This window comes from Colobus angolensis, unplaced genomic scaffold (genome assembly GCF_000951035.1).
Source record: "Colobus angolensis palliatus isolate OR3802 unplaced genomic scaffold, Cang.pa_1.0 Scaffold33, whole genome shotgun sequence".
Classification (NCBI taxonomy): Eukaryota; Metazoa; Chordata; class Mammalia; order Primates; family Cercopithecidae; genus Colobus; species Colobus angolensis.
The window spans coordinates 10,381,601-10,405,134 of record NW_012116599.1 but is presented as its reverse complement, the minus strand read 5'-3'; the positions used below and the strand labels follow the sequence as shown (position 1 = coordinate 10,405,134).

The following is a 23,534-nucleotide window of genomic DNA, read 5'->3' as shown; positions in this document are numbered from 1 at the left end:
AACCCCATCTCTACTAAAAATACAACATTGAGCCGGGCGTGGTGATGTACGCCTGAAATCCCAGCTACTCGGAGGCTGAGGCAGGAGTGAACTCAGGAGGCGGAGGTTGCAGTGAGCTGAGATCGCGCCATTGCACTCCAGCCTGGGCAACAAGAGCGAAACTCAGTCTCAAAAAGAAAAGAAAAAAAAAAAGAAAAGAAAAGAAAAAAAAGAAGGAAGGAAGAAAGGAAACAAGAAGGAAGGAAAAGAGATGTCGCAGCCATTTCTCTGCTACCTACTGCTGTGTGGTCTTGGCTTAATCTCTCTGTGCCTCTGTTTCCTCCTCTGCAAAATCAGAATAGAGTATCTGTGCTTCTGAGTGTCCTGAGGACTGAGTGAATTATCCCTTGCAAAGCCTTGGTAATCACTCACCAAGCATTAATGAAGATTTTTGGCTGTTAATGAAGAACTTGAATGGATGGGGAATGTGCTGTCATGGGTGCTTTGGGAAGATGTAGTTGGATTTCTCAGATGAATAAGGACAAGGTTAGCAAAGATTTACCTATCAGTTACCAGAACACTTAAACGAAATCTGTAGGTATTCGGCATGGTTTCTTCAGAAAATTGCATTTCTGTTTCCTAAGAAGGGAAACGAGCTTTCTTGTAATTTTAGAAGGCTTGCTCTAATAGTTTCAAGGATGTTTGACTTGCAACCTTGAAACTAAAGTGTTTTAAGGCAGAACATGATTTGCTTTCGACTGGATGGGGGAGGAGCCCAGGTAAGGGTGATTCCCACATTGCCGGCTTAAGAAACCAGGAGGCAGTGGCACCCTGAGCTTTGGGGTCCTGATGGGTGGGCCTCCATCTAGTTCTGTTTTGGACACAGTGCAGGTGAGATTGTTGTTGACACCTGTGTGCTGTGGCCACTGGGCAGTTGGTGTATTAGTCTGTTCTCATGCTGCTAATAAAGACATACCTGAGACTGGGTAATTTACAAAGGAAAGAGATTTAGTGGACTCACAGATCCACATGGCTGGGGAGCCTCACAATCATGGCCAAAGGCGAAAGGCACGTCTTACGTGGTGGCAGACAAGAGAGAACTTGTGTAGGGGAACACCCTTTTATAAAACTATCAGATCTTGTGAGACTTACTCACTATCAGGAGAATAGCATGGGAAAGACCCACCCTCATGATTCAATTACCCCCCATTGGGTCTCTCCCACAACACGTGGGAATTATGGGAGCTACAATTCAAGATGAGATTTGGGTGAGGACATAGTCAAACCATAACAGTTGGGAAGTAAATTCTGGAGAAGGTGCCGCGTGTGCTGCTGCATCCCCAGATGGCCCTGAAAGCCCCGTGCCCTTGTACTTGGTAGCATGTGCAGGGTGTATATCATCGCCCCCACCCCAGCCATTTTTTCCCACCTTTTCATTATGAAACATTTCAAGCATACAGAGAATTGAAAGAATTTTACAGGAAAAAATTATATAATGGAAAAGAGCAAATCTTCATGCAGAAAAATTGTAAATAATTTATGTAGATACTCCATTCTCAGGAAGGTGGAGGATATCTCCCTACTTGGTAGGTGTGGGCTGCATAGAGTGACTTCCTTCCTTACAGAACTGAAAGAAGGAAAATAAAAAGCAAAGCAATTGTGGAGAAACCTGACCAACACAACCTCAGCCGGGCGATCAAGGTCAACATCAACAGGGAGAAGTCATGTCCATAGCGTGTACCCTTGATATGACGTGATGAAAACAGCACTTTAGGCCGGGTGCGGTGGCTCACGCCTGTAATCCCAGCACTTGGGGAAACTGAGGCGGGTGGATCACTTGAGCTCAAGAGTTTGAGACCAGCCTGGGCAACATGGCGAAATCCTGTCTCTACCAAAAGTACAAATAAGCCTGGAGTGGTGGCACGTGTCTGTGGTCCCAGCTAGTCAAGAGGCTGAGCTGGGAGGATTGCTTGAGCCCGGGAGGCGGAGGTTGCAGTGCATTGAGATCACACCACTGCACTGCAGGCTTGGTGACAGAGTGAGGCCCCATCTCAAAAAAAAAAAAAAAAAAAAAAAAAAAAAAAGCACTTTATCTGTATGGTCTTCCTCCCAAACCCCATAATCTCATCCTAATCATGAGAAAAACAGCAGACAAATCCCAGTCGAGGGAGATTCCACAAATACCTGACCAGTACTTTTGAAAACTGTCAGCAAAAACCAAAGTCTGAGAAACTCTCAACTAAATAGAACATAGGATCCTGGATGGGACCTGGGAACAGGAAAAGGACATCAGGGAAAACATAAGGAGCTCAGAATAAAGTATGGACTTTACCTAATAATAGCGTATCCACATTGGTTCCTTAATTTTAACAAGTATACCACAGTCATGTGAGATGTTAATAACAGGGAAGATGGCGTGCAGAGTATATGGGATCTTTCTGTGTCATCTTTGCACCGTTTTCTGTAAATCTAAAACTCTTCCAAAAACTGAAGTTTATTGGCAACCAAAACAACCATATACCTACCACCTAAACTCTACCTTTCACATGTTACTCTCACACATCTGTCCCGCCCTGTGTCACTCTTTTCTTTTCTTTTCTTTTTTTTCCTTTTTTCTTTTTTTTTAAGATGAAGTTTCGCTTTTGTTTCCCAGGCTGGAGTGCAAAGGCGCAATCCCGGCTCACTGCAACCTCCGCCTCCCAGTTTTAAGCGTATCTCCTGCCTCAGCCTCCCGTGTAGCTGGGATTACAGGCATGCGCCACCACGCCCGGCTAATTTTTTGTATTTTTAGTAGAGACGTGGTTTCTCCATGTTGGTCAGGCTGGTCTTGAACTCCCGATCTCAGGTGATATGCCCGCCTGGCCCTCCCAAAGTGCTGGGATTACAGGCTTGAACCACTGCGCCCGGCCTCTGTCATTATTTTCATAACCCCCTTAGACTATCCCTGCCTTTTTGCTCAAAACGGCGTCCAGGAAGCTCAGGGCAGCTGGGTTCACGACATCCCAGGGTCTCTGTCGTTGCCCAGATTTGCCCTAGGAATGCTCCATTCCCTCCAGCTAGCTCAGTGCCTGCTAAAAACAAGGAGCTCTACTGCCACCCAGTGGACTTTTAAAAAAATGAAAGCAAGTTGACTGCAGGAAGAGCTGAAGGGGACCCCGCAAGGCAGAGGGGCCGCTTCAGGTGTCTTTGAGCTGCCTCAGCACCATTGGGTGGGCTCTGCCTCCACACAGATCCTAGCCCTCTCTCCACTGTCCCCATCCAAATTCTTATCTCAACCAGGACGTTTCCTAAAATTCTGGCACCAATTCCCAATTGTGCGATCATTTTGTTGGGCTAGACTATACCTTTGAAGTCTTTTTTTTTTTTTTTTTTAAGGGGGCAAAATGTGAGAAAATCTGGAGTTTTCCAGTTTTGCTAGCATGTTTATGACCATGAAGAACTATCTGGGAGCAGACGGTGTGTCTTATCCCGCTGCTTTTGAAAGGATACAAGTCAGGGGCCATTGGCTGACTGGGGAACAGCAAGCCTGTGGCGAGGGTCTCAGAACAGCTTCTTTAGGCAGGAGGAGCTGTGGTCAAGAGCGGCTCTGCTGAGCTGGCCTTCTCCCTACCTGGTGTCAGGCTTTGATGCATACTTGGGGACCAGCTCTCTTAAATATTGAGGCGAGAGACAAGAAGGATGCTTCCAGAAGGACAGGCAGCCCTGTTTGCTGTCCTGCTGGCCTCTTCTTTCAGGAGAGACGCCTCTCACCTGGCTGACCACGGGCATCGCTGTGAGTTAGAAGAAACAAAACGAGCATGTCTTAGTTTGGGTTGCCCCGGAAGCACACCCTCAGATAAGGGTTCCAATGTTGGTTATTATTTGGGACACAATCCCAGGAGACACTACAGAGTGGGATGTGAGCCGGGGATGGAAATAATCTGACGAAAGGCTTCTAACAAGTTGGTTAATGCAGTGGGCGTCAGAGCTCAGCCCTGCTGCGGGCTCTGAAAGGCAGGAGTGCAGCTGTCCCAGCTGAGGGCCAAGGACACTGGGGTATTTATCCACCAGCCATAGTCATGTTCATCAGCTAAGGGCTGCTTCTGGAGACAGTCACTCCTTTATTTGGGGCCAGAGGAGAGCGCCGAGGCAGGGTCACAGGTATTCATAATAAGCAGAAGCGGGTGTTAAGGACAGGGTGTGGGGCCCGAACAGGGCCCTCTTAGTGTTCAGATGACACAGGTTGGCACCCAACCCTACCTCATGCCCTGGATCTTCAAAGGAGCGAGATCCCAGAAACCAGCAGGTCCTCGATGTCTTAGATTGAGCCCAGGACCACACAGAGATTCAGCTAATCGTGAAAAGATGCTCCTTGGATTAGAAGGGGACTTGGTGCAGAGGGACCCTCACTTCCTTTTTCTCCACACAGGTGAGGACTTTGTTAAGATGATGGGGTTATATGCAAAGGTCCCCATGTATGTGTGTAAGCGGTTTCTGGGGAGGGGTATTTGTTCCCTGGGACTGGGTTAGGCTAGAGGGGACTTGAGGTCTTCAAGCTGCAGCCCATGGGGAAGAAGGAGGGAGTCACCAGTGGTGCAGTCTTGCCTGGAAACTTCCTCTGGGCAGAAGCCTCTCCAGCTGGCCTGCGGCTCTTTCCTGCCTTTGCACGCCCATTGCATTTCAAGGAAACAAGACTCAGCTACCAAAACTTAGAGCTAGACCATGCTGTTTCCACGGAACACCAAGATTTAAGTGATAAATTATTACCAAGCGAAAGGGGCTCTTATGAGCTAAAGCTCATCTGTAAAACCTGTCAATCTTGTGTAGAATGTTGAAAAAATGTCAATCTTGGCCAGGCGCGGTGGCTCAAGCCTGTAATCCCAGCACTTTGGGAGGCCGAGACGGGCGGATCACGAGGTCAGGAGATTGAGACCATCCTGGCTAATACGGTGAAACCCCGTCTCTACTAAAATACAAAAAACTAGCCGGGCGAGGTGGCGGGCGCCTGTAGTCCCAGCTACTCGGGAGGCTGAGGCAGGAGAATGGCATGAACCCGGGAGGCGGAGCTTGCAGTGAGCTGAGATCCGGCCACTGCACTCCAGCCTGGGTGACAGAGCAAGACTCCGTCTCAAAAAAAAAAAAAAAAAGTCAATCTTTTCCAGAAATCTCTGAGGTCTTACTACTGAAGTGCTACCTAGAAAAAATAAAAAAACTTTTAACAATTTGCAAAGGATGAAGTCCTCTGCATAGCAACCAGGGGGTCACCGTCCTTGGAGATTTAGCTCCAGGTGGACGGGCCATCAGGTGGAACCTGCCCCACCTGCCAGCCACAGTGGGGACAGGCACTTGGCTGCCAGTTCTCAGACATGAGGAAGGTACACTGTAAGGGCACACACAGCATGAAGCCCTAATACAGCTGTGCAGTGACACAGCCTTGTGCAACCACCACCATCCTCTTCAGTCAGTGTGAATGCTGGCGGCAGGATTCCTGGAGGTTCGAAAGCTTAAGGTCCTTATTAGGCCCTTCTTGGGTCTTCAGTGCTTGGTGGCAGGTGTGTTGGTTGACCGCAAGCAGACTGTCAGTGGGTGAAAGCGGACGGTGTTAGTAGTGAAAAGCTCCAGTGGGACTTTCTGCAGGACTGAGATTGCTGAGTGGGGAGAATCTTACTGTCCTTCATGTCTTCTGGAAACCAGATGGACCAGATGGTCAGTGAGGACACAGCCATGGCCAGGGAGAAGATTCCTGACACATCCCAGAGCACCTGAAGGGCGGTGTGTCCTGGGCCGCCCGCTCTTCCCGTAAAGGGCAACTTCGGCACATCGGCAGGTGGACTTTCTTCATGACCTCGAGTGGCTCTAGCCTCCAGCATGAACAAGGTATTGGATACTGACTGCAGCCTCAGAGCACTCCCTGATCAGGACCTTCCTGGAGGCTAACTAGGAAGGCTGGGTGAGAACTGCACTACTCCTGAACTGCCTGAAGCGCAATGTTCTGGGGCTTTTTTTGGCAAGGGGAGGAGGGCATTTGATTGGTGATTGTGGTAGGAAGTGGAATTTGAGCTGAAGCATGAATCCAGTCCTCAGCCTGGTGATCCTTGGAAGTGGCCAAGTCACAAGTTATGACTTAATGGGCCCTTGTCACCTTCGGGGAACTACAACATACAAGTAGACTGAACTCCTTGGCAGATATAACAAACAGGACACTGTTACTTGGATGAAGTGTTTTTGGCAAGAGCATGTCCCTTGCCTTCACTCCACAGAATAAAGATTTCATTTACTGACAGGGGTTAAAGTCAAGGGCAGGGTTGTGCACTACGGATTACGAGCCACCCTGGAAGACAGACGAGGGACATTCTTTACAGTGCCAGAGTTCTTGTTCCTGCTTCCATGGTCCCCTCGCCTTCATGATCATTTCACATCAGTAACCTGTGAATACTCCGGGCTGAGTGTTCTAGTTTAGCCTTGCAGTGTTGATAACAGCGGGACACAGAATCAAAGAGAGAGGATCTACTCCTCAAAACGTTAGGGTCTAAGAAACGGTGCCATTAGAAGGTATAATTTTACTCAGGAAGGGTAAGGAAAACATGAGCACGAAGGTGGTTGGGGGGTGGGGGCGGCGGCGGAGTGATGCCCCTGAACAGGGAAAAAGGCAGACAGGAATGGGTGTTAACTGTCCCTCTGCTTTCAGTTGGTGACAAAATTCAGGCTTGTGTGTCTCCTGATGAAGCTGTTCACAGTGACACAAATGCAATGTCTACAATACACCATAAAGACAGACAATGCTGTTTCTCCAAAATTTTATTTTAATTTAAATTACAGGGCCAGCCAGATATTCTGATAAGAAATTCACTTTTCCTTAGGAGAAAGAAAATGCTTTCACGGCATTGTTAACAAATGTATACATCTCCACTTTTTTAAGGGTTAAAAATCACATTAAGTAACTGCCTTATGTAAAATTAAACCTTTATAACACAAAAAGAAACCACTTCCAGTATAATAGTCTTGGTAATATGAATATATTAAACGATCATAACTTCAAATGCAACATTTCCACCTTAAATGTTTTCACATTGTTTTGCTTAAAAACAAAACCCAAGAAGTCTGAACTACCTTCAGATTCCAATGCCAAGAGTAACACATTAATGTTGTCTCTGACACACTGCACCCCTCACTGTCTTCCACCTAAAAGGCTACAACATCATTGCCAAAGTGGAAACTGTTTTATTGTGTAAGTTCTAAGAACGAGCTTGGCAAGAAGACATTTCTTCCACTTGGTGTAATCCATGTTTTTACACTAACTCCATACACACAGCACTATACCACAAAAGCCAGGACACCACATCACGGCCAAGTCTGCCTTCCTAAACGTCTAAGAGATTTTCTTTTCGAGGAGACTAGATTGCCTTATTTCACACAGATTCTGGTAAAGACAGTCTCAGGAAACGCCAATTACGATGCAGACTGCCATTTTAATAAAAATAAAATATATCTGTATTTTCTGGAGCTATTTTCCTAACTGATGTTCTTGAAGGTTTTAAAACCTGCTGAAACAGCAATTGGGAGGCCCATTTTACTGGCCAATATATAATTCCATTAGTAAGAGAGGCTAGCAAAGAATAATCATATCAATTTCTTCAGCTGCAGCCATGCTGAATTTGAACTGGCAAACTCTGATTTGTAAATTGTTAGTTGTGATCTTCATATCACTAAAATGAACAGATACCATTCTAATAACTTTACATAGATATAGTCTAGAAGACATTGTTCTGCCGTGGTCACAGTAACAAAAAAGTGGTGCAAAATCAGTTACTTGATAAATACTGATAATTTGCAGCATTAAGGAACAGGACATACAAAAAATAAATTTCCCCATAGGACACCTATGACTAGGAAGTCTTCTTTTCCTAAGAGAAGCCAAAGTTTTAATTACTCAGCTCACAACTATTGTACTGGACTTACTTCGTCTAAGAAAGAAACGGTGCTCTACAGAGGTCTCCCACACACACAAAGAATCAGCATTGATTTAGCATCATCTCTATCATTCACAGATCTGGCGGATTCATCAACTCATTTTAAATGAATAAGGCCAATAGGATGCAGGAAGGTGTGGCTGACTGAGCTCCAGGGCTGTATCGCAGCTTACTGATGGCACCCCATTAGGTAACTGAATACAAAGGATTGGTTTACTTTTTTTTTCTTTTAATGCTGTGATACTTAAATGTTAAATCAGCATTTTCATGTGATCTGAAGTATTTCAATTACATATGAGCATTCATTGTTTTTTTTTGCAAAAACTCAGTATTAGGTAATAGTTACATACTACTACAATAACATTCCTCTGCTGTACAAATTAAACCATTTAAAAGAAATGAGCATTCTAAGAATTATATACAAAAGAAACCTGTAAGCAGTGTTGAAATGAAATGCAAGGTGTCATTGCTAGCTCTACTTTTTAAAATATCTTCGAAAAGTAAAATTAACAAATACCCTTCAACATATCCAGGTTTACAAGTCTCAAGAAAATCAAATGTCAAAAAATTCTAGAAAGCTGTGAAAAGCATATATACATTTTCCTTATGATCTTACGAGGCTTCTTTACACTTTTGAGAAGTTGCTAAGTTTCAGTATCAATTTATTCGCATGTCAACTTTATCTGCCCCCAAACTCCCATTTTGGATACAGTTCCCCTCTGATTTCAGATAAAGCTCTGCGTCATTTTCCTTCAGCGAAGGTGTACGATCTGACGCAGGGATGCCAGGTGTGCACTTGCCACACTGCACTCAGATCGCCAACAAAGATGGGTGCAAACACATAGGTCTCATCTGGAATCAATGCCCTCTTTCCTAAACCACACTCTCATCCATACATTTGCCTTCATGAACCCAGCCATGTTCAGAACTCCCGTAGTACTTTGAATTCTGAAATGACACAAAGATCAAGAGAAAGCCCACATGTGCCCTAGTGTGCAAGCAGCAGCAGCTACGATCTCCAACCTGGACTGAAAAACAAAAGGGTAAAATGAAAAACCGTTCACTTAACAGCAGATTAGCGGTAATGTTCCTCATGAATCAGTAAGAGTGCCTGATGCTGAATAGCTAACAGCAAACGCTGAATTTGGATTTAACATAGATGTTTACTGGAGATTAAGCTTCTTGCTGAGCTGGTCTCTTCAAATCCCTGATCTGTTTAACTAAATAGGTCTTCTCGTCGTTAAACTGCTCATCCTCCGTCCTGTCATTCTGAAACTTGCTGAGGAACTCTATGAGTTTGGTCTGGTTCTTGAGGAGGATGTCTAGGATGGGCTGTGTCTTGTTAGGATTGGCTACAAACACCTGCATAGAGAGAAATGCACATGAGGCACAGAGAAAGAAGAAAACGCAGCCGCACCTGAGCTGCAGCCACAGCGCAGAAAAGCGCAAAGCTATGCTCTCCTGGGGTGGCGCTGAAGTCAGGGTCATTAGGTTTTGCTTTAGAAGGCCTTATTTTACAATTTAGAGAAATAATTACATGTTTTAACACAAATACGACTGATAAACTCATTCTGCCAGCCCTGTAACACAGTGTTTAGTATTAAATCACAGACTCTGATTTTAGAATAAAATGGGCAGAAATTATTTCTCAGCACAAGAGGTCAGACTGGATTTTAAGAATGACACCTCCACAGAAAGCATTAAGAAATGCTTTTGTTTTGCAGTTAATAATCTTCTAGGCCAAGGATAAATGACACTCCTCTATAAATAAACTTTCTTGTTCCCAAATCCAAATAGTAACCCCTGTTTCCAGGTCTACCTTTCTGTTTAAAAGTCATAGCACACAAATATGAAAAGTGACTGAATTTAATTAAGTCACCTGGATTACCAAAGTGAGGCTAATAATTTCCATCATTTGCAAATGAAAGAAGACGATCAATTCTAGTGGACAGTATCACTGATGGTTGTAGTACTCTACCTTAAAAACGTGAAAGGCCTCAAACTGGATGTTGCGACTTTTGTCTCGCAGCAGGTTCATCATTAATTTGAGGTTCTCAGGTTTACTGATGTATTTTGTCATAATTGTGAAGTTGTGTCTATCTAGTAGTAGTTCACCGAGAAGCTGAGAAGACATTTAAACAATTACTCTTACATTGTTATTAAAATTTAAGGAAAAATCAAAGTTTAAAAAAATAATTTATTTCATAATCATCATTAAGTATAGCATATTAGTAGGCACTCAAAAGACTGAAGAACTGAACTGAATTACAAACTAAAAGCTATCAAGGGCCTTCTCTCTGCCACCTGAATGCCTTCCTACCTTTCCCTGAGGAGATGAAATCTACAGGAGGCCTGACGCTGCTCTCTGCAGAGGATGTTCAAGACGTCCCCTTGGCCCTGAGTTAGAGACTCTCAGAGCCTCCCCTTTAAGCGTGCATTTGTGTTAGCTCGCTAAAAAGAAACTAATCAGAAAATGGTCAAAAGCTATTGATTATTCCTGTTAACCACAAACCTTAGCTTAATTTAAAATAACTATTTTTAAATTTTATTTAGCGGGACTTTCCAGGATAAAGGGTTTTGTGTCCCAAGTTTTCCATACGTGTACCCTGCACATGCCACAGGTACCATTTTATCACAGCTAATTCAGAAAGGTTTACACAAGTGAGTATTTTTCTGCTCCTTCTTAAGTCTCCTGAAGATAATTCAGGGTTTTCTTACCGACCCTCATCATCACTAGTTATACCAATTACGCTAAAAAACATCTGTTTACTTCAGGGTTTACTAATTTCTGGAAAGTTGGTTGTATCATGTAAACTCACAACTTTTAAACTGTCATTGCTTACTCTTTCCTAAAACCAGCAGTCACTTCTTCAGGTTGTCAACATGCCAACAACCTGGCCAAGGCTGAGTGTGCAGAGCCAGCAGTGGGGCTGCCCAAGCTGCGGTCCTTGTGGGCAGAGGCAGACCAGTGAAGAGCTTGGTCCCTGGTGCCAGCCTGCCTGGGTTCCAGTCCTGGCTCCCTACTTCTTGTGAGCTCTGTAATCTTGGGCACATTTTATTGAACTCCTCTGTGCCTCGGTTCCATCATCTGTATAAGGAGGGTGGGCAACAGTGCCTCTATCTCAGGAGAGTGCGGTAAGAGACGAGCGTCAGTATGTGCAAAGCACACATCAGGCCTGCATCCGCAGAGATGTGAGTGAGTGAGGGCTAAGGGAAGAAAAGGTGCGAACAGCGCCGCTGAGTCTTTGCTTTAATTGCTTTTGTTGCTTCCTTTCTGTGTTTCTGGCTATGTTCTAGATACTTGAAGTTTCCAGATAACTGATCTCTGGATAAGTAACTTGTCATTATATTAAATAAAAAATAAGCTGATGTGCAAGAAAACAAATCTATTTTACTTAGGCTTTGTAAGGAACTCATAGGAAGAACTCAAAAGATTAGGTTTCACATCAACGTGAATCACAAAATCTATTCTTACGGTGAGAAGCAACCAGCATCTACTCTTACAAAGACTGGAAAGTCAGTATTATGTGATTTCTAGTTTTCCTGTTCTTTTTCTATCACAGAAACCAAAGAAAATCTGACGGAAGATGACTTCAAACATGTAATTCTTTTATTTTTTTGAGACAGTCTCACTCTGTCACGCAGGCTGGAGTGCAGTGGCACAACCTTGGCTCACTGCAACCTCCACCTCCCGAGCTCAAGTGATTCTCGTGCCTCAGTCTCCCAAGTAGCTGGGAATACAGGCTGTGCCACCACAACTGGCTAATTAATTTTTGGGGGTATTTTTAGTAGAGACAGGGTTTCACCATGTTGGCCAGGCTGGTCTCGAACTCCTGACCTCCATCCATCCACCTGCCTCGGCCTCCCAAAGTGCTGGGATTACAGGCGTGCGCTACCGTACTCAGCCCAAAGATGTAATTCTTTACTAAAAAACTTAGAGTCTTGCATAGGGAATATAAATTTGCTGGCAACATAAATATGGGAATAAATAAATGCCAATGTGGCTACAAAAAAGACAGTATCAATTAAAATCCATCTTTAAAGTACGGCTGGTGCTGAAGCTGCTCCATGTGTTCATGGGGCACTCACAGGCCCACCACTAACATCAACTGCAGGAACCAGCGACTTGCTTTTACATCCATTCCTAGGGGCTTGGAAATGGCGGTCTCAGCCTTTCATGCTGGTAATTCTGAATGGCAAAAGGGTCTTGAAGGCCGTTCTCCTTACTTATCCAAACAGCCCAGGAATCCAACATTTGGTCAAAGTTTATGGATTTGCCAATAACCTCCCCAACACCCCCGCTTCCTCCCACAACGGCCCTAGAAGCTACTAACCTAGGCTATCCTGTCTGGCCTTTGTGGCCTTAGAAGATACTGACTCCAGTGAACTGTGTGCATCTGTGTAACCGCTGGCAAGAGCAGTACACCTCAGCCCTTTTGAGAATCACAGAGCAGGAGAGGCCCCAGGAACCTCCACTCTCTCATACACTGATGTCCAGGGAAGAGAAACTCCTCCCACAGCTGCCAAGAAGTTCTGTCCAAACCCCCAAAGATGAAAGGATAGCAAATGATCCTCTAGCCAGGGGAGGTGGGGAAAAGAATCATGAGGGATCCCTAACACTAGATGAAGAGGATGGCTGGGCCCAAGCAACAGCAATGAATGGAAAGCAAGGGGCCTGGCTGGATGGTGCCTGTTCCCTAGCTGTGGCTGTCACGGATGCCCTGCTGTAGGAATTACAGCCTTACACGGAAAGAAGGAATATGCTGGTCTGAAAGAAAGTGCTGATTGAAAATGCGGATGCTGGAGTGTTCCTATCAAAGGACACAAAGTATTCCAGATGCTCCTGGTGTCCTTTAGTCTTTCCACAGAAAGATAAGGTCTTCAAGGGAGATTTCCCCACGGTAGGAAGGGGATGACTGGAATCTTGGTCATTATTGGTCCAGACACTTATGAGGGGAAGAACTCTGGGCAGTGTCAAATTTTAAATGGACCTGGCAAAAAACTGAATGGAATTATGATTTTCCCCCTCAAATCCTTTGTGATTTCATCTCTAGTTCCTGTTGGGACTGCTTACTGACAGAATGGAGGGTATGCACTTAGTAACTGCTGTAAGAATTTTCTTCAGCAGGGATCAGCAAACTATCAAGGGCCAAACAGTGAATATTTTAGACTTTGCAGGCCATAGGGTTTCTGGGGCATCTATTTAATTCTGCTGCTGAAGCTCAATATAGCCACAGACAATATGTAAATAAATAAGCATATCTTTATTCCAGGCTGGATTTAGCCCATGAGTCATAGTTTGCCAACCCTTGTTCTAGAGTTTAAATCTTAAATTTAACATTCTAAACTTGCAAAGGATATCCTGTTTTGATACAAAGCAGCCAAGCCTGTCCGTGGTCCTCAGCCTCACACGCACATTGCCTCCCTCCACCCTCACACACCTGCCTGTGACACCCAGGCCACGGCCTAGGAGCACAGCACCTGGGTGCCTTCATCTAGCCCAAAATCTCAAAGAAGGCACTGCTAGAAGATGAAGTCTTCCTCAAACTCCCGTTTATTCCCTTTCCGTGTCTCCACCTTATTCGGAAGCTGGAATGTGCTCCACATGGACCACTGTCCAACTCCATTCCTTTCCGCAAAAATCTTGACCCTCGGCAAAGGTATTTATTTCCCCCAAAGGTCTATGACCCATCCTGCACATCTCCCTTTCCCCACATCCACATTTCAAACACAAGGTACAGAGAAATAAGCTATACAAAATGGTATGTCATACCTTCAGTGACTGTCTTTTTGTCACGTAATTTTCTGAATGAAGTAACTTCTCATATTCACTGAAAAACTAAGATAAGAAAACATGTATCAGGGTTATTGCAAGAAATAAAAAGACTGGTAGGTAACACTGTAAATTAGCTTAAGGACACACTTCTCACACCATGAAGGCCAACGGCTGCCCTGGCTTCCCTGCCATTCTCTTTCATGTCTTCCTCTGACATGTTTGCTCTAAGACCCTCAGGTGATCCCACCAATCCTCTCCATGAAGAGGACTTCTGGTACTGAGCCCCTTCCCAGTTCCAGCCAGGCCCACAGAGAGAGCTGAAATCCAGGCCTCTCTGTCACCCCAAGCTCCCTATGCACAAAACCTAACTTCCTTACCCCTCACACTTCCACTTGTTGAGTCTGCTCTCTTATCTTGATGTCAGATTGAAAAACTTGTATTTTATATAAACAAGAACTCAATTTGTTTAAAGCACAACCATAAAGAGAAGAGTTACCTGCTCTTTCAATGTATCAGGCAAAGAGAGAAAACAATTCAGAATAGAGATTAAGGGAGGAGAAATCCAGCACTGTGTTACCCAGGGCAACACTGAAGGCGGGGCTGAGGCTCAGGCCCAGCGGATGGGAGGGATTTTACTCAGAAACGGAGGGAGAACAGATTCCGGGCAGATAAAAAAGGAAGGGCATAGCATGAATGAAGCCCTGGGGAGAACAAAATGCCGCAAATTTAAGAACTGACAGGTCCACTAGATCTTCAAAACAGCGGTCACTGGCAAGAGCGGCACTGCTGGAATGGTGAGGGCTAGAAGCCCATTAAAGCAGAGAGTTAGAAAACCAAAATGACGGGAACTCGGGGGCCAAGGCTATCCTTCAAAAAACACGGTAGACAAGGCCAGCTAGCTTTAAGATTTTATTTTTTGCCTGTCTGTTCAAACCACAAATAGGTTTAAAACATCCTAAAAGTCTGCAGCATTAGTATGACTGTTGGATCTTGGTGCTTTCCTGAGACTTTCCTTTGGTCGTGGCAAGTGCCAGGGGATGCCTGCTTTGTCATCTGTCCAAGAGACAGATGTCTGGTGTCCATGCTTTATGATGGGTCCTTATTAGCCATACACCTGTGGTCTAGAGCAGGCGACAGCAAACTATGGCCTGCTGCCTGTTTGTGGAAAGTTTTTCTGGAACACATCCATCCTCATTTGTTTACTGAACATGAATTCATTGAAAAGTTTATGTATTATTTGCAGCCGCTTTCACAGAACAACAGACAGGAGAGTCAACAGAGACCACATGGCTTACAAAGCCTCAAAAATTTGCTTTCTGGCCTTCTTGGTTTAGAGCTAACACAGAATTATACATTATTTCTTTTGCCTACCTCTTGGCAGAGGTGAGCTGGCCATCTATTCAATAAGTATTTGAGTTAGATTTCTCTCTTTTCAGAAAAAGCTGTTAACTCTACCTTCTCAAATGATGATCAAATTGATGACCAAAACACTGGACCTGCTTTTAAATCAGTAACAAAATAGACACATCTCAAATTCTTGATAGAAAATGCAAGTCGATTTTCTGCTGCATCTTTGGATAAGCTTGGTTGCAAGAAATTTTTCATGGAGAACTGCCTGAAGAGTATGTATGTGGCCCCTGTTTCCTTCAGATTATGTTAGTTTTTTTCCTCTGAATTAGGACAGACAAAGGATAAGTAACAAATCTAGATACCTGTCCTCCCACCCACTTCTGGGTTCCTCAAAGACTTGCTTTCAGGGAACTGCATCGGGATTGAGCATTTTCTTTACTGCAATGCCATGGCAATGACAGTCCACTACATGACACTGTAACTTGACTCTCCTTTAAGAATGCCAAGGAGAGAAATCTGTTTCAGGTCCCAGTGCTAGGAAAGCTATGTTTCTTTTGAGCAGCCAGCATATATTTTACTCTACAAATACTGTCATCTTTTAATTGCTTTTATTTCTTTCTATGCTTTGGTTATTAGAAAGCTCAGAGCCAAACCGTACCAGAATTTAGAGCATGCATTTTGGTGTAATAACCTCACCTGTGGCTTTACATTACCCACATCCCCCACGGTTTCTCCCTCTGTAAGATCTGATTGCTTTCTATATATTTATTAATTGCCTCACATATATTTTTCTAAAATCCTGCTAACTGATGCCATCTATTAACAACATGTAGGAAGCTATTTTACTGCACGATTAAATAGATTTCACTGTAGCAAATGTCTTGGAAATTAGCTGGTCTGTGTCTCTGGTAGGCCTTAAATTACTAGTATGTTAAAAAATCTTTGTGGTGATGATAATGAGCTAACCTTTACTAAATGCTTCCTGTGTTCCAGGCACTATGCCATGCATGTCACATATGCATTCTTATCTAATCCTCATGACGATCCCAGTGGACAGGTACTATGAAGAACCTTCTTCAGGGTGGAAGACCCTGAAGGCACAGAGGGTGCATGAAGGCAGTTGCTGAAGTCTTACTAGCCCATGGTAGGGCTGAGACTTGCAGCCAGAATCCAGGCAGTCCAAGGCTCAAGTCCATGCTTCTGTCTACTGTAAAAACACCCTGATGATGACAGGGCTGCCATTTTAAAGCAATGAACATACAAGAAGAAACACACCCATATCGAAATATACATGAGCTGAAATAAAAATAAAGGACCAGCAATTTTTAAGCCATTTATGAGGCTACTTATGAAGGACTTGTGTGATCAGTGTTGTGTTATGTTCTTACTGGGAGTGGAGGGCAGGGGGAAAAGACAGGAAAAAAAAAAACCACAAAAGAATGAGAAAGCATAGATTTTTGCCTCTAAGAATATCATAATGTATTTGAACAGCAAAGTGAATAATGAAGTATTAATAATACTTAGGATTTCAAAAATTTAAATCAGTAGCAAAATTAAAATCTAAACCAAATCTTGCAGGATAGATAGAATTTTAAGTGGACTGTCATTCTTCCAACCTCTCTAAGGGCACCTTCGGCGATGTGTAGTTAAACCAGTACATCACAACAGTGCTTGTGGGTATTGCGGAAGATCCTCCCGAGGCTGGCAGAACTGGCAGTAGTGGAAGACATCATTTCACACGGCAGCCCTAGAGGCAGTTGTGGGGGTCTAGGGAAATCAAGCTATCAAGCACTCTGGAAATCACTGACAAATCTCTGGGGGATACTATTACCAGGAACATCTGACATTGACTCAGTGCTGGAAGGGACCTTACCGACAAGCTAGTCCAATGTCCTCATTTTACAATAAGGACGGACTTCTAAGTCCCCAAGCGGTTAACTGCCTTGGCCATGGCCACAAAGGAGTGAGCAGTAGAGCAGGAGCAGAGCCGGGCTCCCGTCCCCTCTGGCCAGTGCTGCTCTCATCCTATCAGCTGCTGCCTCCCTCTCTCTCTATTTGTATGCAGCAGAAATGTGGGGCAACTGATGGAAAAGGAAGGAAAAGTTAAAAAGTCAGATAATGTTCCCACTATCTTTACTATCATTTTAGCAGCAAAATGCTTTCTTTTCCTCTTTTAAAGCAATAAAAGCTTCAAAGGGCAGTATGTCAATCAAAAATATCTACTTCTGACCAAGTAATATTCTATAAGCTGTTTAAGAAGAGAAATAACTACAGTACCATTTATAAATATTACATATGCAAAATAAATATTCTAGTACAAAAACCTAATTTAAGTTTTTCTGGTAACAAGTTACAATTTATTATTTAAAAATAATATTTCATATACTTACTCTATCATAATGCTGCTCCAAAAATTCTGCACTGAGCAATTTATGTCTTGTAAGTAAATCCTAAAAAAAGAAATAAAAATTTTTTACAGTTGTTTTCCAAGTTTTCAAGAAAGAGAATCCTAAAACATTCCACACCATTTTACCTAATAAAAACTGTTGTTAAAAATCACCATACTTAACATTTCAGCATGAATTGTATTAAAAACGTTGATTCTATAAGAGCAAAATAAAATCATTAATTATTTGGAACTGCAATTTTAGTGATTATGATGGGTCATGCATCTATAGCTCTTAGAAGGAAAAAATGATAAAGGCAATGGAAATATAAGCTAAAGAAAAAGAATAAGGAATTGTAGTTAAATTAAAGTTAACACTCCCCAAGTGGGCTGGTTATTTAAAAACAAAGCTAACAGTAGTGGTAAAGTATCAAACAATTCCACGCCCACTTAGTACTCCTAGTGGAGAAAGAGGTAATGTCTTCTATTAGAAAAAGGATTAGAGGCTCTATTTTCTTCCTCCTAAGTTCAATCACATTCAGGTTCATAGCTAATGCAAATTTTTTAGAGGCAGAATGTGTTTTAGGTAAGCAGAATGTTGGCATGATAATGTAGAATTAACAATGACTGTGAACCTCCAGTCTGATTTTGTATTACCATGAAATAGAACCCTATGCCTCACTCTATAGCTTTCCCAAGGAACAATCATTCAGAAATATTTACTACGTGCCAGGTAAAATGCTAGGTGCTAGCGCTTCAAAGACAAAAAATATGATCCCTGCCTTCCAGGACCTAGACGTTAGCAAAGGACTAGCCTTGGTCTCACTGGGTGGGAAAGAGAATGGGAACAAGTGACAGCAGGAAGGCCTGGCTAGTAGCTGGTAAACTAATGGATCAAGGTCCTTCATACCACTGCTACAGATAGTGTCAATTATCGCCTTTCTCCCAACTAACTTTCCTAGTTTTTGTTCCTGTTTATGTTTGAAGGTTGCCCAAGTTACTACAAAGAACTAGTGTTTCCTGAAATATGCTGAAATGAAACATTGGTTCTGAGAAATGCTTTTAAGAAATGCCCCACGGTCAAGCAAACGAGGGAAGTGCCATAGCTCACTCCAGATGTCAGGTCCCAGACTCCACAGGGAGCTCTTTTGTCACCTACTTTCTGTGAAAGCCCTTCCCGAAAGGGCCTCTGTACAGGCTTTCCCCACTGCCTGGTTACCTACTGTTCATCCTTCGGCCCTCGACTCCTCTTGATTGGTCACCAGCACGAAAGCACCGGACATAGCTGTGACTTGACACTGGCTTGTGGGATTATTTGCTTCAAGTCTCTCTTATACTACACTGTAAGTTCCGTAAATACCAGGATCATGTCTGTTTTTATTAATCTTTGAATCTCCAGCACCTATGCAGTGCCCAGCGCATATAAGAGCTTAATATTTAATAAATCAACAAATGAACCGATAAAATCAGGGAACATGTCTGGAAAAACATCACATTCAGCAATCTTCAAAGTATGCTTTTGAGAAGGTTTCTAACCCCACCCCAAAGATTTACAGTTGTTCAAACTGCTGGATAGGGTATGTGTTATATTTCCTGATTATCACAGGGATGCCCAGGAAGGACCTACCCAATTTTTCCCAAATCCTCCTTGAGGATTCAACAGGACATATTAGAAAACGTGGAGTTTATTCTGAGTACCCTCGAGTTTGGCAAGAAGTGTTACAATGTTTCCCCTCCAGGTGAAGGAGAAGAGGAAAGTGATAAGAAAATTTCTATTATCTTCCTACTGTGGTCCATGGGGTCACAGATGCAAAGGAGAGAGGAACATGAGGAGAATGTATCAAGTACGGACAGCACCATTTAACATGCTATTGTGGTGTGTTTATGGCTGGTGTCCTGCTTGTGGAGGTGCCACAAGGCAATGCCTGTCTGTAGGGTTCACTGCTGAATCTCCCACACCTAAAGAATAGTGCGCCTGGCTGAGGTGGGTGGATCACTTGAGGTCAGGAGTTCGAAACCAGCCTAACATGGTGAAATCCCATCTCTACTAAATACAAAAACAGCTGGGTGTGGTGGTGCATGCCTGTAATCCCAGTTACTCAGGAGGCTGAGGCAGGAAAATCGCTTGAACCCAGGAGGCAGAAGCTGCAGTGAGCCGAGATCACACCACTGCACTCCAGCCTGGGCAACAAGAGTGAAACTTTCATCTCAAATAACATGACATGACATGACATAACATAACCATAAGTGCCTGGCACTGAGCAGGCACTGACAATCTTGGTGAATAACAAATGAGTATGTTAACTTAGGAATTCATGTGTTAGGATCCCTGTCAGACAGTGTTGCTTCTACCTTTTTGCGACTAAATCGTTCTGGAGGCCAGTGTGAGGAAGTACAGCAGAAGGAACCTGCTGCTCACTGTTCTGTCATAACATAATGAAGAGAATGCCAAGCAGGAGGGTCCTGAGAGACACTCGCTCTCAACTGGGGTTGGATTCTTAGGAACAGGTAGGAAGACAGTATCTACTCTATAAAGCAAAGGCCCTCTAGGTGTTAACATGTTGCACAACACATTTTTACCGAAGGTTTGAGTGAAGCAAGTATTCACTCTGCAAGGTATCTCAAAAGGAGCCAGAGGCTCACAGATGGGCCATGCAAAGGGGGACCTCTACCATCTTCCCATGTAGGGGAGATTCTATGTGTTATCACCTGGAAACTCGGGAAACTGCTGCCAACCAGAAATCAAATCTCAATGGCTTTGGGGTAGGAGAGACTGAAAGGGGTACTCAGAGTCTGCCCAAGCAGCAGTTGGACCCAGTACATAACAGGATGAAAACCCTTTGTTAAAAAGGGTCATTCAAAGGCCTGGGGAGGGGGTTGGGGGGGGTAAAACACTAGTAGGAAAAGAGCAACTGTTAAGAGCCAGCCAGCACAGAGAAAAAGGTGAATACTAAGCTGGGAAAAGGAGGAGATGAGGACAATCAGCAGTGCCTCTATTTACCGAGAGATGAGAAGGAACCTTAGCCTAGTGACTGCAGCCAAAAACTTTGGACAGCTCAAACTGGTGTGAGTGTGGGTGGGAGGGGCTGTGTGTAGACCAACAGAATAGAACATAATGGGCAAAGGGCATGCAGACCTGCAAAGTTTAGGGTGCATGTGACCCCAGAACAGCAGAGTTGCAAGGTCAGTCAGCAGAGGTAAGAATAAAAGGATTCCTGATCTTCCATCTATCTGAATTCCAGTCTATGCCAGGCCCTTGTATAATGGAAGAAAGACTACGGATCATTTCCCAAGTCCAGCAGACTGAGCAGCCAACTTTTAGGGTGGGCTGAATTTAAAAGCTTCCTAAAAGCTTGAGTTTGGGCCGAAACATCATGTGACTAAGACAGCCCTGGGATCCTTGAAGAAATTCTGCTAACCCAGGGGGCTTATTTTCACATTCATCTTGGCAAACCATTTGGCCCCATTTCCTACTTGATGTTTGATTATGTCTAAGGACAAGGAACTCAATTCTCCCAGTTGTGTGATTCACCTCTGGAGCTCTTACAGTGAGAAAGTTCTTCCTGTGCTAGGGTCAGACCTATCCCCAAGTACTTTCCAGGAACCATCAGAGCCGACAGATGCATGTTTTGTCCATTTCCTATGGGACCCCACTTCAAATACAAGTAGTGCTCTCATGGCAGGTCCCTACCGAGTCTTCTCTTCTCCAGGCTAAATACGTCCAGTTCCTTTAACCACTCCTCGAATGACAGGGTTCTGAGTCCCCCTCACCATCTACTGTCTTCTGAAAGTCATCTATTTGTCTATGTGCCTCTTAAAGTGTAGCGCCTGGAATGGAACACATTTATGTGTTGTTACCTGATAAGCTCATACCGGAGTGAGACTATCAGTTAGCTCCTTAGGTTACATACTACCTGGTCACATGGAGCTCTGAGGGACGCATTATCATACTGCTTAATTGTATTGGAGGTATTCAAAATTGTTTACTCAAAGTGGGCTCTGGTAGCCTGCCTGCCTGGGTCCAAAGTCTGACTTCCCCATTTATTGTCTGATTTCAGTCAAAATCTCTAGGCTTCACTTTCCTCATCTGTAAAGTGAGTAATAACAACACTTCCTTCCTAGGGTTGAGTATGATATGAAATTATCTACATTCTAGTAATTATTATACTGAGTATCTCATTTCATATTAACTATTGTTATTCCTCCATTCCATATTTTATACAGTTGAGTCAAGTGGAAGACCTCAGTTATCTGCATTTAACTTCATCCTGCTATATTCTGGTCTCTCTGACCTTTCTAAGTTTTGGGATCCTCTGTTATCTGCTGTCCTTACCTTCATGGCTAACATCTACACATCTGATAAGTATGCCTCGTCACCCTTTATTTCAGTCACTAATAAAAACGTTCAGCTGGGTGGGGAAAGCCCTGTGAAAATTCACTAGAAGTTTCTCTGCAGGGTGACGGCAATTTACTTGCCAGTAGTGTATGGATATAAAATACAACTGGTTGTGAATCACTATACTGAAACTCCACCTAGCTCAGCTTTTTTACTGTTTCCATGAAAACAGATTTGTAGAATTATACAACATCTAGCATATCCTTTATTGTGATGAAGGAGTAATTCTAACAGCTAATGTTTATTGCACAGACACTGTGTGAAGGCATAACAACTGATACAGTCATATTATTACCTGCATCTGAACAGATGAAGAGATTGGAGGTTAAATCAGCAGCAGAGCTGGTGTGAACCCAGGCAGCCACGCCCTTTTACTCCCCCAATCCACCAGTACCTAGGAGATCAATATGACTGAACTTCCACTTAGTGAATCCACGATGGCCGTGGGTACAGTTTCCAAAATGCTCAGAAGCCATTTTTTTTTTTTTTTTTTGATTATACTTTAAGATCTAGGGTACATGTGCACAACTCGCAGGTTTGTTACATATGTATACGTGTGTCGTGTTGGTTTGCTGCATCCATTAACTCATCATTTACGTTAGGTATTTCTCCTAATGCCCCACCCCACGACAGGCCCTGGTGTGTGATGTTCCCTGCCCTGTGTCCAAGGGTTCTCATTGTTCAATTTGCACCTGTGAGTGAGAACACGTGGTGTTTGGTTTTCTGTCTTTGCGATCAAGCTTTATCCATGTCGCTACAAAGGACAGGAACGCATCCTTTTTTATGGCTGCATGGTATTCCATGGTGTATATGTGCCACATTTTGTTAATCCAGTCTATCATTGGTGGACATTTGGGTTGGTTCCAAGTCTTTGCTATTGTGAATAGTGCCACAATAAACATACATGTGCATGTATCTTTATAGTAGCATGATTTATAATCCCTTGGGTATATACCCAGTAATGGGATCACTGGGTCAAATGGTACTTCTATTTCTAGAGCCTTGAGGAATCGCCACACTGTCTTCCACAATGGCTGAACTAGTTTACACTCCCACCAACAGTGTAAAAGTGTTCCTATTTCGCCACATCCTCTCCAGCACCTGTGGTTTCCTGACTTTTTAATGACTGCCTAACTGGTGTGAGATGGTATCTCATTGTGGTTTTGGTTTGCATTTCTCTGATGACCAGAGATGAGCATTTTTTCATGTTGTCTCTTGGCTGCATAAATGTCTTCTTTTGAAAAGTGTCTGCTCATATCATTTGCCCACTTTTTGATGGGGTTGATTTTTTTCTTGTAAATGTGTTTAAGTTCTTTGCAGATTCTGGATATTAGCCTTTTGTCAAATGGATAGACTGCAAACATTTTCTCCCATTCTGTAGGTTGCCTGTTCACTCTGATGGTAGTTTCTTTTCCTGTGCAGAAGCTCTTTAATTAGATCCTATTTGTCTATTTTGGCTTTTGTTGCCATTGCTTTTGGTGTTTTGGTCATGAAGTCCTTGCCCATGCCTATGTCCTGAATGGTACTGCCTAGGTTGTCTTCTAGGGTTTTTATGGTTTTAGGTCTAACATTTAAGTCTTTAATCCATCTTGAATTAATTTTTGTATGAAGTGTAAGGAAGTGATCCAGTTTCTGCTTTCTACACATGGCTAGCCAGTTTTCCCAGCACCATTTATTAAATAGGGAATCCTTTCCCCC

General features: G+C 43.5%; 1 protein-coding gene across 1 annotated transcript in view; it reads right to left on the bottom strand.

Moving 5' to 3' along the window:
* Positions 1-6,738: 6,738 nt before the first annotated feature.
* The window catches only part of CAB39 (calcium binding protein 39), a 127,846-nt gene continuing 111,050 nt past the window's right edge, over positions 6,739-23,534 (bottom strand). Inside the window, exons 6-9 of the mRNA XM_011951978.1 lie at positions 17,445-17,504; positions 13,702-13,767; positions 9,907-10,050; positions 6,739-9,290 (exon numbers count right to left, since the gene is read on the bottom strand). Coding sequence (XP_011807368.1) covers positions 9,102-9,290; positions 9,907-10,050; positions 13,702-13,767; positions 17,445-17,504 — 459 coding nt within the window. The 3' untranslated portion in view covers positions 6,739-9,101. The remainder of the gene's footprint in view (positions 9,291-9,906; positions 10,051-13,701; positions 13,768-17,444; positions 17,505-23,534) is intronic.